The following is a 16,953-nucleotide window of genomic DNA, read 5'->3' on the forward strand; positions in this document are numbered from 1 at the left end:
TAGTGATAAAACTTAAATGCCACATCTACAAGTCTTTTAAACAGCTGCAGGGATGGTCACTCATCCACTGGGCAACCTGCTCCAATGTTTGACAATCATTTTGGTGAAAAAATTTTCCTAATATCCCATCTAAACCTCCTCTGGAGCAATCTGAGGCCATTTACTCTTGTCCTGTCACTTTTTACCTGGGAGAAAAGACCAACACCGCAGTCTTTCTTGGAGTGAGGAGCCCAAAACTGAGCACAGGATTCGAGGTGGGGCTCTACCAGTGCCAAGGACAGGGGGACAATCACTGCCTTGGTCCTACTGGTCACACTATTGCTGATACAGGCCAGGATGCCATTGGCCTTCTTGACCACCTGAGCACATGCTGGCTTATGTTCAGCTGCCTGTCATACAGTACTGCCAGCTCCTTTCCTGCTGGACAGCTTTCCAGCCGCTCTGTCCCCAGCCTGTAGCACTGCTTGGAGCTGTTGTGAACCAAGTGTGGGACCTGATACTTCGCCTTATTGAATTGCACTGCTTCACACATATGGGGAAAAAAAAAATCAACCAGTATACTGAGGGGAGACCTCACAATAGTCTTCATCTTTCTCACAAGAAGCAGCAGAGGGGCAGACACTGATCTCTTCTCTCTGGTAACCAGTGACAGGACTCAAGGGAACAGCATGAAGGGGTGTCAGGGAGGTTTACACTGGGAAAAGGTCCTATCCCAAGAAGGCCGTTGGGCACTGGAACAGGTTCCCCAGGAAAGTCACAGAACCAGTCTGACAGAGTCAAGAAGCATTTGGACAATGTTCTCAGTCACATGGTGTGACTCCTGGGGATAGTCCTGTGCAGGAGTTGGATTTTGATGATCCTTGTTGGTCCTTTCCAGGTCAGGATAATCTATGATTCTGAGTCTTCAGCTGTGAAATGCAGTTATGCATGGCCCAGAGTAGTAACTGAAAATACGTGAAATGCCACTAGAGTACACTATAGAACAGGAATCCTCCACTCCACGTGGTTTCATATATGATAGAATTAAATTCTCTTAGTAAAGGTATCCAAATGGTTTATCTACCATCAAGTCTCAGAAAGCAATCTCAGCAATCTGAGTTTGTAAAGAATTCTCACCTGCAAGTTCGACATGCACATGTATTAAACATGTGCCTTGCACAGAGTGGTAAAGTAAGAGAACTGTACACTGTGTGCCCCTTCTTCTTGAGTGTCTTTGGTTCTGGACTGCATGGTTGACAGGAGTTCTTTCTCTGCACCACCACACCTTCTCCTCTCCCTTGTTACTGCACCTCTCAAAGCTCAGGCTCAGACAATTATTCACAAAATCACAGTATCAAATCTAGACATTATGGCAACAAGAAACACTCATCTTTAATATTGTTTCCAAGGCTACATTTTTCATCTCACTCTTAACATTTCAACATCTCTCTTGGTCTCCAGCCTACCTAATCTGACTTTACCAAGTATATTCATGCCTATGAGTAATAAACAAAGTATTCAAGAGTCTTGTAACTGTGAAAGTGTGTCATTTGTAACACTTCCACATTCTAACAAAACATGGAGAAAAAACTGTAAATTTGACTTCATAGTACTAAATCATGAAAAATAGCCTTCCACATCGAAGTGGACTGTGTTCTTGAACTAAAACACTGAGCGCAAAAATGTAGAAGGATCTGTTCCAAAATGTCTTCTGTTTTCACAGCTCAAGAACACTTCCATCACTAACTCAAAATGTAAAGAAGAAAACAGCACTCTGAAAAAGGACTTCACATCCTTTTCAGTTCAGAAGTGATGTGATGCTAACAAAGTTCAGAAGAATTACAGCTGTAAGGATGAAAGTATGGCAATATACCAGCCACCACCAAAGCACAAAATCCACTCAAATTAACCAGCAATTAAAGTCTGTCAAGGTCTGAAGTAGATGGAAGCTTGAGCAGACGGGTTTTAAGCTTACGTTTTGATACGGATTCACATATAATGCAAATATATTCATACTTGGTCCACAGTCTTCCCTCACCTCATCTAGTGTATATCACAACTAATGTACAGATAATACTAACTACTTCAAGGTCACTTAAAATACTTCAGATGTAATAGTTGAATTCTATAATTAAATTCAAGCATAGTCAGTGTTAGAAAGCACAGGGCAATCATCTTATACATGCAGATTCTATTTATGTAAAAGTGAAGTCCCAATACCTACCCTCAAAAAAAGTTAGTCTGTGATTAGTTGCACAAAACAACAGAGGTTAAGGCAGCTTTTGGTTGGGTATACTACTAGTATATGAAGAGTGAAAGAGCAGGTCACAATTAGCTAAAATTTTAACAGCACCACTAAAGAGATGGCAAGAACCACACATGGAAGTGAAACAGTCTTCGCTCTAAATATACTTTAAACAGGTATACATGTCTAATTGTTGCATTTACTGTTAGTAAATAGTATGCTAATATAACCCACAGAAAGTACCAAGCTGTAGCAACAGCCTTCCAGAACAGGGCAGAATAATTTGTACAAATATGGAAAGATTATCAAATAATCTAAAAAACCCCAAATACAAAGATGACCACTAGTCCTTTAGAACCAAGTGCGCGAGTTATTAAGTAACAACACATTGTTAGAAGTATTTACAAATGACAGAAAAATTGAGAGCCAAATTCTGTCTTTAACTTTTAAGATGAGTCCTATTCTAATGATAGAACTGTTTTACACATATGTAAAACATAGCCAGATCACACAGACTAGTCATGTCAAAAATTAGCAACTGTGAGTTCATTTCCTAATTTTGTTAAGAACAGCTCAAAAGGTGAAATACATTTTTCAGGAATAATAAGAAGGGGGCAAACTTCTGTTCTGAAGAAGGTATAAAACAGTGACCCAAACCATTTTCACTAAGGAAAGGGGGTGGGGAAAGAGCAAGAACCACCCTCCAAACTCGTAATTGTTTTGAGTGCGGAAGAACTTCCACCCCCGAGCTACATTGTGTAATGAACTTGAAATGGGAAAAGCACTGAGGTCTGATGAAAAAAACCTGCTACTTTTGCCAGACAGGCATTGTTTACAAAACAGATAGTGAATACATTTTGTTTGGCTTTTGAAACTTTCATCTAACATCACATAATACTTGAACTTCAAAAATTACAGCATTTAATGTTTTCTTCACTACATGAAACAGCTGAACACAAATTCTGCAGCACTATGATACATGTGTAAATATGAAGGTACAACTAAACTCATCTTCAACAAAACTGAGTATGTTTGTTAGTCAAGATAATTATTAACTACAAATTAATTCCCATAGTAGTAAAACTCTGAGGGGTTCTACTTTAAGTCCAAACACTGGACAACTATTTCATAATTATTGGCTAAAGTTCATAATAAACTAAATAGCAAGAAAATTTTCTACAGCTTTAGAGAAAGAGCTAACTTTTTCAAGAGGCACTAAGCCAATGCTTGTTCTCCACTTTCTTTGTGCACCTTTCAAAACTGGAATGCTAATATCAAGAAGGTATTTTTCTGATCATTTTTGATTAAATCTCTTTTAAAAACCTTACCTCGGTTACTTTTGGAGGAGAACTGGTAGCAGGTGCACTTTCTGGCTTAGGAATGCTATCAATTAGCTCCAAAATACTTGTCAGCTTCTGGTCTGATATTTGGATAGAAAGTAAAGGCAACTGTCCAGAGAGTTTGAACCTGTTTTTTAAAAAACCAAAGTCAAAAGTTCCACAGTTAAAACAATCAATCTTAAATTTTTTTCAATCAAACTTCACATTAATTTTCTTCTGAAAAACACGTAAGTCTTCCTGGTCAGAAAATTATTCATCTAATCATTACATGTAGTGTGTATATATATGTATATATATGTGTGTGTGTATATATACATGCAACCCTTCTGTTGCACACAGAAAAGTTACTTAATCAGAAAATACCCATTCATTAATTTATAATTTATATTATAATATTAATTAATAATTTATATTTCCATTTGCTACAAAGTCTTGTGGATCAGGACTACAAACAGTACTAATAACCACTTCCCGTTAGGCTGCATAAGGCATATTTTCCTTACAATCAGAAATTGCTCCCTCTAGTTCATGTATTTAATTTAATTACTCAGTAAATCACATAACTGAGCTTTTACACAGTATCTTACAGAAGAGAAGGTGGAGGGGGTTTTGCATATGAAATGTTTAAGGCTCAAAGCTCAAAAAAAGTATACAAAATACTTCCTAGAAGTCATGTACACCCAAGTGGACTCTAGCAGTAGTCTGGATATTTAACAAAGAAATAAACAGTATAGCAATACAGGATATAAAATAATAAAATAACCATTACTAAAAATGACAACAGTAAAACACATTTTAAGTGTATTTGAATAGGCTTTGGCCAAAAAAGAAGTAGAATCATGTCAAACATAGACATTGAGTTTTTAAAGACCTAAAACACAACTCAGTTTCTCATAAAAGTGAGTGTAACAGAAGTAAGCAGAAAATTGGCTCAAAGAACATTATTGTGCTTTTATTACAACTTCTAGTTAGAACAGATAAAGAGGTCTGTTCAACAGGTAACTGTTGAACCAAAAGGCAGCACCAGATGCTTAACACGTAGTGTGTAAGGAACAAGACAAGCTACTTCCTTCCATTTTTGATGCTCTTAACAAACTTGTCAGTCTTCAAAGGGACATAAAATATAAGACTGAAGATGATGTGAGAACCAAAAAGCTCCGTATTTTCAATCCATCTCAGCTAACCTTGATACTTTAGGAGTATCTGAAAAAACAACTTCTGACACTTAAGCAAGCACAAAACAGTACATGTTAAACTGTGACACTAACCAGTTTTCATCAGATCATTAATTTCTTCACATCCTTAAATTTACAGGATTAATTCTCAACTACTAATCTTACTCTTATTCCAGTTCTATCAGGGAGAGATTTAGACTCCTCCTTTTTTTTTTCTTTTTTGTTCTTTCATTATTATGGAGAGGGTTAACGTATGTAGCCACCGGGTTTGAAGGGACCTCTCTCTGCTGTGCTCCTCAGTTGTTGGAGGAGCATACAATAGCAATTCTCACTTTCATTTCACTTAAACCTCTCTACAAAAATTTGTGTATAATGTTAAAACACACATTTTTGATGAGTGTTTGTACAACAGACAGCCCATACAGTTAGAAGGAAGACACTCAGCAGATACAAAGCAGACAACTGCAAATAATCTCAGCTCTCTACACCCCTCCTTAAAACAAAAGCTTTTAAGGTGTGGAAAACCTCCAGATCTGTAGAGATCTAAGAGATCCTCATCTGTAGAGACTGAGGCAAGGAGAAGCTAAGTACTTCAATTGATGAGGAAATGTGTGCAGAAATTTCCTTCAAGTTTAGTCTGGTTGTATTTACAGAGAAAGAAATGTTAAAAGAATGCCACCATCAAAGCTGCTAATAGGTGCATTCCTTCACACTGGAATTTTTATTGTGTTTATAATGAATGCTATTATATAGATGCTCTTAACATTGCTATCCTAATACTTTCTTCACACACCTTCAAAAACCATATGACAGACACTTCCTCCAGAAAATGGAGGAACCATATGACATGATAAAACAAACATTAAAAAAATATAAAACCTTATACAGGCTATAAAACTACAGAATCATATCTGTGCTTCTAAATGTGAAGTGACAGAAACCGTAAGGAACATCCTGTTACTAGAAATGGAAGAAATGCAGATATACATATCCAATCAGAATGAAAGACCATTTTAAGGATTAGGAAATATGAGTAGATGAAAGGACAGATAAACAATGGAAGTGCCTTGGTACAGTAGTGATTAACAAAATTACCTAAATTGGTATTCTCCTCAAGCAATACAGAAATGTGCCTTTCTAAACAAAGCAAGGACAAAGCCTAGTAAATTCATTACTGTTTTGAACAACAAAATTGCAAGGAATTCAAACGAATTCGATGGTCACTGGAAGACAATCAATCAAAGAATCAAAAAACAGAGACACCCAACCACCTGCTTTTCAGATGACTAACTGTAAAACAGGGGCTTTCCAAACTAAGAAACTAATTCGTAAAAACCTACTACACTAAACAAAAATTCTAGTACTAGGTTTTGCTGTAAAACTAACATCTTTCCACTCATTTTTCTCAACAGAACTATGCTGTTCTATGCAGACAGTTCAAAACACTAATTAAAAAAAAACTCTAGAAAAATATCATTCTGGGTTTACATGACAGTATACTTAGAAAAATTGAAATTTAAAAGAATAGATACATGTATACTAAAAATACATTTTTATTTATATGTAACTGATGTAAGCATAATACCCTATTCAACTATACTTCCTAAAATTTACAGTTTAGGGGATTCTTGCTGAAACAAAAGATAGAGTTAACTTTTACATTTATACCCAATGTGATACAGAGGAAAAACTAGGGAGAAATTTTCGAGAATCAGTTTGGACACATGAACTGGCAAAGCACACCTGGTAGCCAAGACAGTTAGACAGGTAGTATTGCAATACTGCAACAGGTGTTCTCATTAAGAGAAGACATTCAGACATTCCGTAATCCAGGTTATACTTGAAAAACTTCAAGAGATGTCAATTACAAATCTACATTAAAACTATGTCATTCCATGACCATAGAAATTAAATTTCACTTTCTAACATAAAAAGATTCCTGTGAATTGTATTCCCCTTATTTGACCTTCTTCACCAAACAGAGAAAAAGTAAGGAGGGAAAACGTAACATCTTTTGTAAGCATCAAAATTCAGAATCCGGCCTCCCAGGTTTCCAGAACGTGGCAGTATTACACCACGCAATCATTGACCATTATTAACAGCACTTATTATTTTGTTCTGATTGGTACAATTTCCATAACTAACAAGATTTTGCTAAATAAGCCTAAGGGCAAACTTCAAGGCATTACGGGCTGTTTCCTGGAGAAGTGATTCACAGCAGGTAAACTAATTAGAGCAATAAGGCAAGTCAAAAGAGAGGGAGTATGATAGCACATTACTTCTCAAAATATTTGTTGTTATTTATAAAAGAGATTTTAAGTTCAGATTTTTAGTTCCTTGGTATTTTCAGTAAGAACTGAAATGCAGCTACTAGTAAGACTGAATTAGAAGAGGCAATAATATTTTTAATAAAAATTTTTAAATGTATTAAACATACTACTATAACATTCTATCACCTTCTCAATATCTAAAAACTTATTTATTTTCTATTTTTCCAGATAAATGTATTTTACTTCCAAGATTTACACATAACCAATGCAAAAGAGCACAGGTATGATTCTTATTTTTTTCTCTTTTCCCCCTCAAAGAAGTCATTTAGCATAAAATTTCAAAATTGGGAAAAATACATACTTGGGCATTCTTGCATCTGTAACAACCATAGCCCTGCTAAATTCCAGGTTTACATCCAAGGGCTGCAAGATACACTGAGATGAATTTTTTTGCTTCCGAGCTTCTTGCCAGTTCTCATCTAGAAGAGCAGAGAAAACCTACTTTAAACACTGAAAGATATTCCTTCTCAGTACACATTACAGAATTCAAGTATCTGATATTAGTATATATGGCTAAAAATTCAGGTGCCACGATCTCTTTTACAGCTTTATCAATAGATGTATATTACACATGATCTGAACTTCAGACATACAAGACTAATTAATAATTTCTCCCATTCTCATCTACACAGCTAACCCATCCATGGGGTAGACTTCTAAGGACCCAATTTTTAACAAGCACAGGTACTGGGAGTTAAGGCTTTGGATTCTCCCCTGGAACCAAAGGATTAAGAATTAAATGCTTAAGACTTCTCTGATTATGACTGACTCTGTGTTGCTAGTTCCCAAAATACTAAAGTTTCCTTTGATACCTCATTGAAATAAATTGACTCCAATTCTTGAAGTAAATTGATTCTCATCCTTTCTTTACCCTCAAAAAATCATCAAACCTACAACTATTTGTGAATTCTGCTTAAAATCCGGAGAAAAGCAAAGGCACTGAAGGAAAACACCATAAACAAAATAATTACAGTCTTATATTTATTTTGCAACAAATCAAATGAGACACCTTCAATAAAAGGGATTTTATTATAAATTTGCTAAGATTGGAATTGAAGCCCTAAAGGTACATTTTGGAAACTCATAACACGTTCATAGTACAGAATTTAGAACATTTACATTTGAAGAAGTATGTTCCAAGAGATTCTCCACTGCTTCAGCTAAAAATATGAGGCACAACAACTCCCACATTATATTTAGTCATATAAAGAAAGATTACTTTCATGAATACTTACCATGTTTGCTATACAGTAACTGCATACTGCTGAGCTGGACATCAAAACTGTCATAAGCCCTTGACATTATATCTTCAATAGTGCTTTGTCCTACTTTGAGTTCTGATAAATCAGAACGACTTTTGCTTGTCATCTTGAAACAGGACCAAAAAAAAGCATAAATCAATTTAAAAAATATTCAAAGCACTAATTCTACAAATACTTGTTCCTACCACAACAAACGATTAAGTCCTCACTATAAGGTCACAGAGTCTTACAACTGTCACAGCACAGCAAATATCTAACATTCCTAGCCTGCACCAAAACAAAAAACAGAGTATTAACACCATTTCTTCCTCAAAGAAATAAACAAAAAGTGAATTAAAATATACTGTATACTTTGTACAGAATAATTTTCTTTATTAAGTGGCTTATACTCCAAAGTATAAACTCTCTAGCCCTTTGTAATCAGTAGAATAATTCAGAATTTTTATCTATAAAATATTACTGCATTCGTCAACTCAGACACATGAAATTTATTTCTGAATCCTGTTGAATTCAGTTGAGACATATTAGAGAGGAAAAGATTATTTGGACTGTTCATCATCAATGTCTTTCCTTTAATATGAGTCAATATGCCTTTGATTCAGCTTTGGGACACCCATACTTCTGTGATATTTCACATTTATATGTGCCCTCCCTGATGTTCATCTCTGATGAAATGTGTATGTCCTCATCCTAATATGTCTAATAACTTTGGATTCATATTTGGTTTTGTCAAACCCAGGTAATATTCAAGAGAACTAAAATAAGTTTAAAAACTAGCATCTAAGACATAGCATTTATTTTTCAGTACTGCTGGACTCTAAGTCCATTTTAACTTTTATGTTAAAAAGAACTTGGAGATTCAAATTCAGAATGACTAAATTAATAACCCCATTTATCTACACTGAGACACAGTTTTAATTTCTTATGTCATTTTTCCTCCCAGGGCTTGATCTTCTCCAGTATGCAACTGAAGAAAAAAGACTATTTGTTTTGTGTGAAGCATAGTCATTCAACAAACGACCTACCTCTCACTTAAGCATATGTCACTCAAAGTGAATACAGAATTAATAAACATATCCTGAGAGGCAACTGAATTTTCGCTTATGGTATTTCTAATTTCTATTGAATCAGAGGAACCAATCCAGAAGTCATATTCACTACAAAAATTACTCATCCATTTCAGGAAAAAGATCTCACAGACACACTGAAGTCTGATTTTGAAATGTATTCTTCTATGTAATTCTTCAAAGACTAATCTTGTATGGGTGGAAAAGGAGGTGGGCTATTAGATCTAGGATTTGATCCAGGAGGCTGTCTCAAGCACACACACAGCTACAAAGTGCCAGCTCCACAAACTGCCTACAAATGACCAACACTCAGAAGAGCTAGTGAAATTACTTGCCACTGAAAGAACTTGGATTTACAACCACACCACATTATTTTTAGTATCTACAGAGCAATCTTCTTCACTAATTCTACTTTCTGGAGCAATCCAATACAATCTTTTTAAACGTGACCTATTGCAAGGTCCTGCACTTGGATTGGGGCAGCCCCTACTACCAAAGCATGGCACCACCATGAATGATGCAGCTGATCACACAGAGCTCTGGTGGGAACATGCTGCCACCGAGGTGCCAGGCTGCAGGATGTGCCTGACTCTTACGCCAACACCATACAGCAGCAGTGAGAAGTCCTGAAGGAGGTGTGCCCAGGTAGAGAATTCCTCTGCTTAGTGACATAGCTCCAGGAGGAGGTCAGCAGGTTGAACTGATCAACAGCTGTCTGAACATGAGCCAGCGTGTGCCCAGCTGGCCAAAAAGACCAGTGGCATCCTGGCCTGTATCAGAAATAGTGTGGCCAGCGGAACTGGGGAAGGGATTGTCGCCCTGCACTTGGTACTGGTGAGGCTGGACCTTGAATACTATACTTAATTTGGGGCTCCTCACAGCAACAAAGACATGGGGGTGCTGGAACACGTCCAGAGAAGGGCAACAGAGCTGGGGAGGGATCTGGAGCCCAAGTAGCAGCCTCAAGGGAGCTGGAGTTCTTTAGTCTGGAAAAAAGGAGGAAGAGAGGGGCCCTTACTTAAAACTACCTGAAAGGAGTCTGTAACTCTTGAGGATGTAGGTGGGGAGTTTGTCTCTTCCCCAAAGAAACAAGCAACTGAACATGCAGAAACAGCCTCAGGGGTGGTTTAAAATGGATATTAGGAAACATTTCTTCATTGAAAGAGTTGCCAAGCACTCGAACAGCCTGCCCAGGGACGTGGTTGAGTCATCATCCCTGGAGGAATTAAAAAGCCATGTAGACATGGCACTTACGGACATAGTTTAGTGGTGGACTTGGCAGTGCTGGGTTAATGGCTGGACTCAAGTATCCTCAAGGTCTTTTCCAATCTGAGTGATTCAGTAGTTCTGTGATCAATATAAGCTGCTAACAAGCAGATTGAGAGTTGCTCTATGGAGTAGGGCCTGGGGGTGCTGGGGGATGAAAAGCTGGACATGACCCAACAACGTGCACTTGAAGCCCAAGAAGGCAAACATATTCTGGGCTGCATCCAAAGCAGCGTGGCCATCAGGGGAAGGGAGGGGATTCTGCCCCTCTACTCTGCACCTCACCTGGAATACTGCAACCTCTGGGAATAGGTCCAGAGAAGGGCCAGAAACGTGACCAGAGGGACAAAACACATCTCCCCTGAGAAAAAGGCGGAAAGGGTTGGTGTTGTTCAGCCTGAAGAAGAGAAGGCTCTGGGGAGACTTTTCAGCAGCCTTTCAGCACTTAAAGTGGGCCAAAAAAAAAAGATGGGAACAGACATTTTACCAGGACCTGTTCTGACATGTCAATGGGTAACATTCTAAAACTAAGAGTAGATATAGACTACATATAAGGAATTTTCTTACAATGAGTGGCAATACACTGGCACAAGTTGCTCAGAGAAGGGGTGGATGTCCATCCCTGGAAACATTCAAGGTCAGGATGGACAGGTGGCTGAGGAACCTGATCTAGGTGAAGATGTCTCGACTCATTGCAGGGAGGTTAGATTCAATGACCTTTAAAGGTCTCTCCCAAGGCAAATCATTCTATGATTCTAACTGAAATCACACGTTCAGAAAGTAATTTTGTGGAAACTACATAGAAAACTTATCTCTTTAGCAAGATTATAAAATTTGAAACAAATTCTTACTAAAAAAACAGACAGCAATTTAAACAGAAAGTGGCAGAATCAATCTTACACAGAGTACAACTAAAAAAAATTAAATTGCCTGTACACATGTAAGATCATTTATCCTGAAGAACACAAGTTCATCAATGAGTAAGAAGATCGCTAATAATATGGGGAAAGTCTCTTCTATGATTTTGTAGTGATAAATTATAATTTTACATACTTCATGCAAGGTAAAAGTCAAAAAGATATATCATTATCTCAAACATAAGAGGTAAGTAATAATAATATGAAAAATAAGAATACCATTTAATCACATAAGAAAGAAGTTCACTATTTTATATTGTAAGGCAATGTAAAAAATTATTAGACACTTTCCATGTAACAGTCCAAAACATCAACAGTAGTTTCATACTAGGGAAAGAGTATTTTCTAGAAATTCTTTTGCATTGAATCCACTGAGTTCAGTAACTTCTGCCTTGACTAGAAAGCACTTTAAAATAAATACTTAATATATAAACTGCAAGAGATACTTTTACTTAATCACTACCATAAAATGCAAATTACAAAACTGGAAATCATGTAAAAGCTGAATTACCATTTTTGGTAAATTAGTGCATTAGGCAAATACATACTTTAAAACTACCAAGATCCAGAAGTAGTAAATTTGATGTATGATCATAGAATCCTTTTTGTGGAACAATGATGTATGAAGCCATGAGGTTAATTTTGAGGTCAAGAACTTTCTGGGTTTCAATAACATACAACAAACCTGAAAAAACAGTACAATTAGTAAATATAAACAAACAAAAGTAATTCATACAAAACCTATAGGATTAAAAGAAAGCAATAAAAAGAAAATCAGGTCTAATTTTAAATAAACTCTGTACGCCGGATAACTAAGGTACATATGATCTTCATATTTTTTCTGAACCAATCATTATAGGCAGTCTTAAAGAAGCATCAACTACATGAAATGATGATAGCTAACACTGCTAACAAGTATAAACAACAACATGACATATGCAAACTCAAAAAAGTTTCCCACTGAGCAGAGATGAATTGAGAAGAACCGGAATGTGAACTGCAACTTTGCAATTACTGAGTTAACCCACTATGCTCCATAGATTCAGAAATTTAATTGCTCTAGATTTTCTTACTGGGAGTATCCAACTGCACTGGTCAAACTACTAGTGTTTGCTAATACTGAGATACAGAAGTTTACACTAACTCTGCTGACAAGCATCTCCATCTTGAGATATCAAAGATATGCAGATATATAATCTTACAAAAATTATGCTTAAAAATCATGCAATTAGTTGGGAAAATCAGACAGTCATAAGATTTGAGATCAAATTCTGCTTTTTTGCTCAGCTGAAGAGGAATGAATGGTATTGCTTCAAATTAGTCTGGAAACTGCCTTACGATGCAGCCACAATCCATTAAATATTTACCATGTACAACACGCTGATGATCAAAGAAGTAGAGATAATGAATTACGAAGATGACAACATGACATTCAGCACATCCACTGGTAAAAAACCAATTAAAACTGTTACATTATCAAAGGTTGTCCTGCCACTGGAGAGCTAGACTAGTCAGTAAAGAACTGGATGGCAACTACATTTCAAGATTTGCAAGACAAAACAACCTGGAATAATAAAAAGAGTAAGATTTTTTCAGTTTGCACTGCCTAACTGAATTTGAGTGATGTAGAAAGGTCAAGCAAATATTTTCTTGTTTCTTTTATTTGGGAAGAAAATGTAGCGGAGTCCATAAATTGACCTCCAGTAAACCAAACTTTTGTAATGTCTTTTAGTGCTGAAAATCGTAACTATTCTGGTGTAGCAGGTTCCTTCACTTTTGCAGTTCACAGTTCCGCCATGTTTTCCAGCTATGTTCTACTGCTTCAAAGAAAAGTGTGAAGAACTCATTCTTGAGGACTGCAGGTCTGAACATACTAATTACATTTATACATTTCCATTTTTCTTATTCTACCTCTGAGATTAGCATAGTCCCTTGCAACAGAATATTCTGCAGATCAAATATTTTTTCCCTGGAAATTCTCTAAGACTCAGACAAGATTTTACAAGCAATGTACCACATATTTTTAGACATTCCCACCAAATTTTTCATTTGTGACTGGAACAAGGTTTTAGGTTACTGTAGGCAACTCAGCATTCTCATGAGGGTACAAACAGTATTGGGTATACTTCTACAGTAATGATATGGTTAAACTGTAATAAACACAGAGCACAATTTCGTATTTCCACAAAAAAACTAATTATGATCAACACCACTGTATTTGGTGCTAACAAACAGAGAACCAAGCATATTTTATCTAAGCAAATTTAAAATTTCATCTCAGAAATTAACAATGAACTGTTGTATCAATATACTCAATATTGCTCAAGAAATTTCTGAAAGAAAAGACAAGCAAGATGACTCACATAACTCTGGTTTATCTGATATTAGTCCTTAATTAAATAGTTCAGTCAAAGAAGAACTAATGAATAAAGATACCATTGATACTTGATTTCCCTCCCAGTACTAGCCAGATAAAAGCAATCAATTAAATAAACATTTTGCTTGAGTTTTCTTTAAATTCTTTATCACTTGAGTATTCAGATTTTCTTATATTTACAATTTAATTATTAATAGGTTATAAAATTAAAAGAGGTTTAAGAAAGCATCCATTGTTCGTTTTTTTCTTTTAAGAATAATTTATATATTAAATCTCCCCTCAGCATCCACTCCCATCCACAGAGACAGGACACTGTGCTGGACACAGCTCTGATGTACAAAGTCTCAGACATCCTTACTAGAACAAGTTAATTCCACAGACCTCATACAGTCTTCACAGTATTCAACTGTTCAACACTTGCATTCATGTCTTAAAATGTAAGATGTCTAGAGATAAACAGGATGAAATGAAAACTAGCGAAATGGCTGTAAAGCTGAGCAGCTGCAAGGCAGATAAACATATTTTATATAACTTGAACGGAGTCAATCCGAATCAAAATCAGTATTCATCAAGGAAGTCAGAAAATCAAAAACACCTATACAAAGGCATAATGTCCCCAAAAACAAGAAATCTGAAAGGGATTTAGAGGTTAACTTAGAGGAATAATATCTCAGTATCAGTATTTGAGGAGTACTAAATAACTAAAGCCATTTACATATCAGATGAACTAAACAGAAGATATAACACTCTTTTAACTCTGTATGGAGTAAAAATACTGAAAGACTATCTATAGTTTTTACATAACCATAGATATGTATATCTTACAAATATGTAGAAATAGGTGAAGTTTAAAAAGATACAGACATAAAATTATTCAATACCTAGAATCAACACATTGCAATGAGATTGAATAATTCAACTTATTTAGGTGGTGTGTTAGAAAGGTATGACTTGGATGCATACATCTCCATAGGGAAAAATGCAGTTTTCACACTCCTAGAATCTAAAATTTGTCTGAGTGTGCCATCAGAAGAGCATTCAGCACTTGCCTGTTGATGTTTTTTCACGGAATTCTTCAAGTTTCATCAGAGTTGCTGATGTCAATTGCTCTAAATGTACATCTTTCGGAGGTCTGAAGAAATCCACTAAGTTATTTACTGTCATCTGTTAAAAAAACACCCATGGTAAATTTACTGTTAAGCAGGATTTTTGATGATTTATAGTTTATTCAAATATTTACTTACTGCATCATATACTATTTCCAGTGGTTGTGATTCTATTCTAATCCTCTGGTCTGCTTTCTCATCCAAAGGATTAGTCTCAAACATGATGCTTAAAAGTGAGGTACTCTCATCTGAATAGACTGTTCGAGAAGAGAGGAGACAGGGTGTACACTTTTCTCGAGACACGCCTGTAACTTCAAGCGAGGTAATTTTTGTTTCAAACCTGTAAAGAAATGTAAGCAGATTATTCAGATGCAATATCCATCTGGCTAAGTACAATTAGATGGTAAGAGTATAAAAAAATCAGATGGGGAAAACCCCCCCCCACTAACCAGTACAATACATCTCTACCCCACCTTAAATATAAACAGCTTATTCTAAGGATTTAATACATACAATCATGTGTTAACTGTTTTCCATTTCATTATCTTTTGTGTCTGTTAGCTGCCCCTGTCTAAATACGAAAGGACATCCAAGTTACTTCCTCGATACAGTTTTCATGAGGACAGGTGTCGGGGCAGGTAAGAGATACAAATGGGAATTCTTCAGTATGACCTCAGGAATTAGAAGGTATATTTATAGTAGGAAACAGACATACAGCAGAGAGAAAAGGGTTCTGGTGCAGAGAAATAAAAGAAACAAAGATAAATAGTCTCATTACTCCAAGAGGTATTTTTTAATTGGATTTTTTTTTTTCCAATACACTGTTCACCTCTGTAACAGCTCTCAGTTGAAGACCTTTATCTCCCAATACTCTAAGAAAAATAATTCACTGTAAAAAATGTAGTATTTTTCCTTTTTTCTTAGTACAATAGCATTATCAGGGCTATTTAGATGCACAGGAGTACCAACAGAAAACCCTTAAGCAAAACTTAACAAAAAAATATGCATAAAAATAATCAAGATCAATGGTATCTTGGTATCATACACAGATTATACTTATATGTCTCAAAGTAGAGGGAACAAGGTTTAAAACAGGAAGTTTACCTTCTCCCAGAATTTTTAAGTCATTACATTTGAAATAAAATTGAAATATTTCAGTAGATGCTTTTCACCACCTACTGTGAGAGCACAAACCAAAGGAAAAATCATCAGTTACATCTTTCTTCCATAAATCTAAAAGTGAACTGGGAACACAAGAACTTTTCAGTCATGTTAAATGCCCATGAACAAGCGGTTGTGAGATCACCTTGTTCAGATTAAGTTTCAAGAGGATACGTAACAGTCACTTTTCAAAGCAAGTAACAAGTTAGTAACTGGATTGTTTGCACACAACAATGACAAACTGAAAAAAAGAAGGAGTGTATCTGTATTGGCACAAAAAGCTCTGAAGAGGCAGAGAAACCAATCATGGAAAGAGTATCCATGATTCATCTGTTAGCTGCAGAGTAATTCCACTCCAAACTGCACAAGAACTGACCACTTAAATACCATAACAGAGTCTTAAAATGCCTACTAGACATCATCATCATTTCATGAGGAGCAAAACCAGTTTGACAGAGAAAGCTCACCTTATTGCTTGTGCACCTGGTCGTTGGGTAAATACTGTACTCAAGTCAGTTAATGCAAATTCTACCAGCTTAGGAGTTTGTTTGTTTTCTCTTATTGATATACACATGCTTAATAACTTCACAGAGAACTTCATGGCTTCATACTACATGTGCCAGAAAAACAACAACACAAGAGTATAAAATATGTTAATATACATCTTGATACAGTTTATGAAGAGATGACAGCTACAAGTAAGTTTGAAACTGTTGTTTTCATGCATG

The 16,953-nt window shown here is 36.0% G+C and overlaps 1 protein-coding gene across 6 annotated transcripts in view; it reads right to left on the reverse strand.

Moving 5' to 3' along the window:
- VPS13A (vacuolar protein sorting 13 homolog A) overlaps window positions 1-16,953 on the reverse strand; it is a 108,678-nt gene that overhangs the window by 69,798 nt on the left and 21,927 nt on the right. For all 6 annotated transcript variants that reach the window (XM_048292952.1, XM_048292950.1, XM_048292955.1 and 3 more), the window contains 7 exons: window positions 16,693-16,835; window positions 15,203-15,404; window positions 15,008-15,122; window positions 12,130-12,266; window positions 8,305-8,437; window positions 7,371-7,488; window positions 3,553-3,691 (listed from right to left, as the gene is read on the reverse strand). In XM_048292952.1, coding sequence (XP_048148909.1) covers window positions 3,553-3,691; window positions 7,371-7,488; window positions 8,305-8,437; window positions 12,130-12,266; window positions 15,008-15,122; window positions 15,203-15,404; window positions 16,693-16,835 — 987 coding nt within the window. The remainder of the gene's footprint in view (window positions 1-3,552; window positions 3,692-7,370; window positions 7,489-8,304; window positions 8,438-12,129; window positions 12,267-15,007; window positions 15,123-15,202; window positions 15,405-16,692; window positions 16,836-16,953) is intronic.

Source organism: Corvus hawaiiensis, chromosome Z (assembly GCF_020740725.1).
Source record: "Corvus hawaiiensis isolate bCorHaw1 chromosome Z, bCorHaw1.pri.cur, whole genome shotgun sequence".
NCBI lineage: Eukaryota > Metazoa > Chordata > Aves > Passeriformes > Corvidae > Corvus > Corvus hawaiiensis.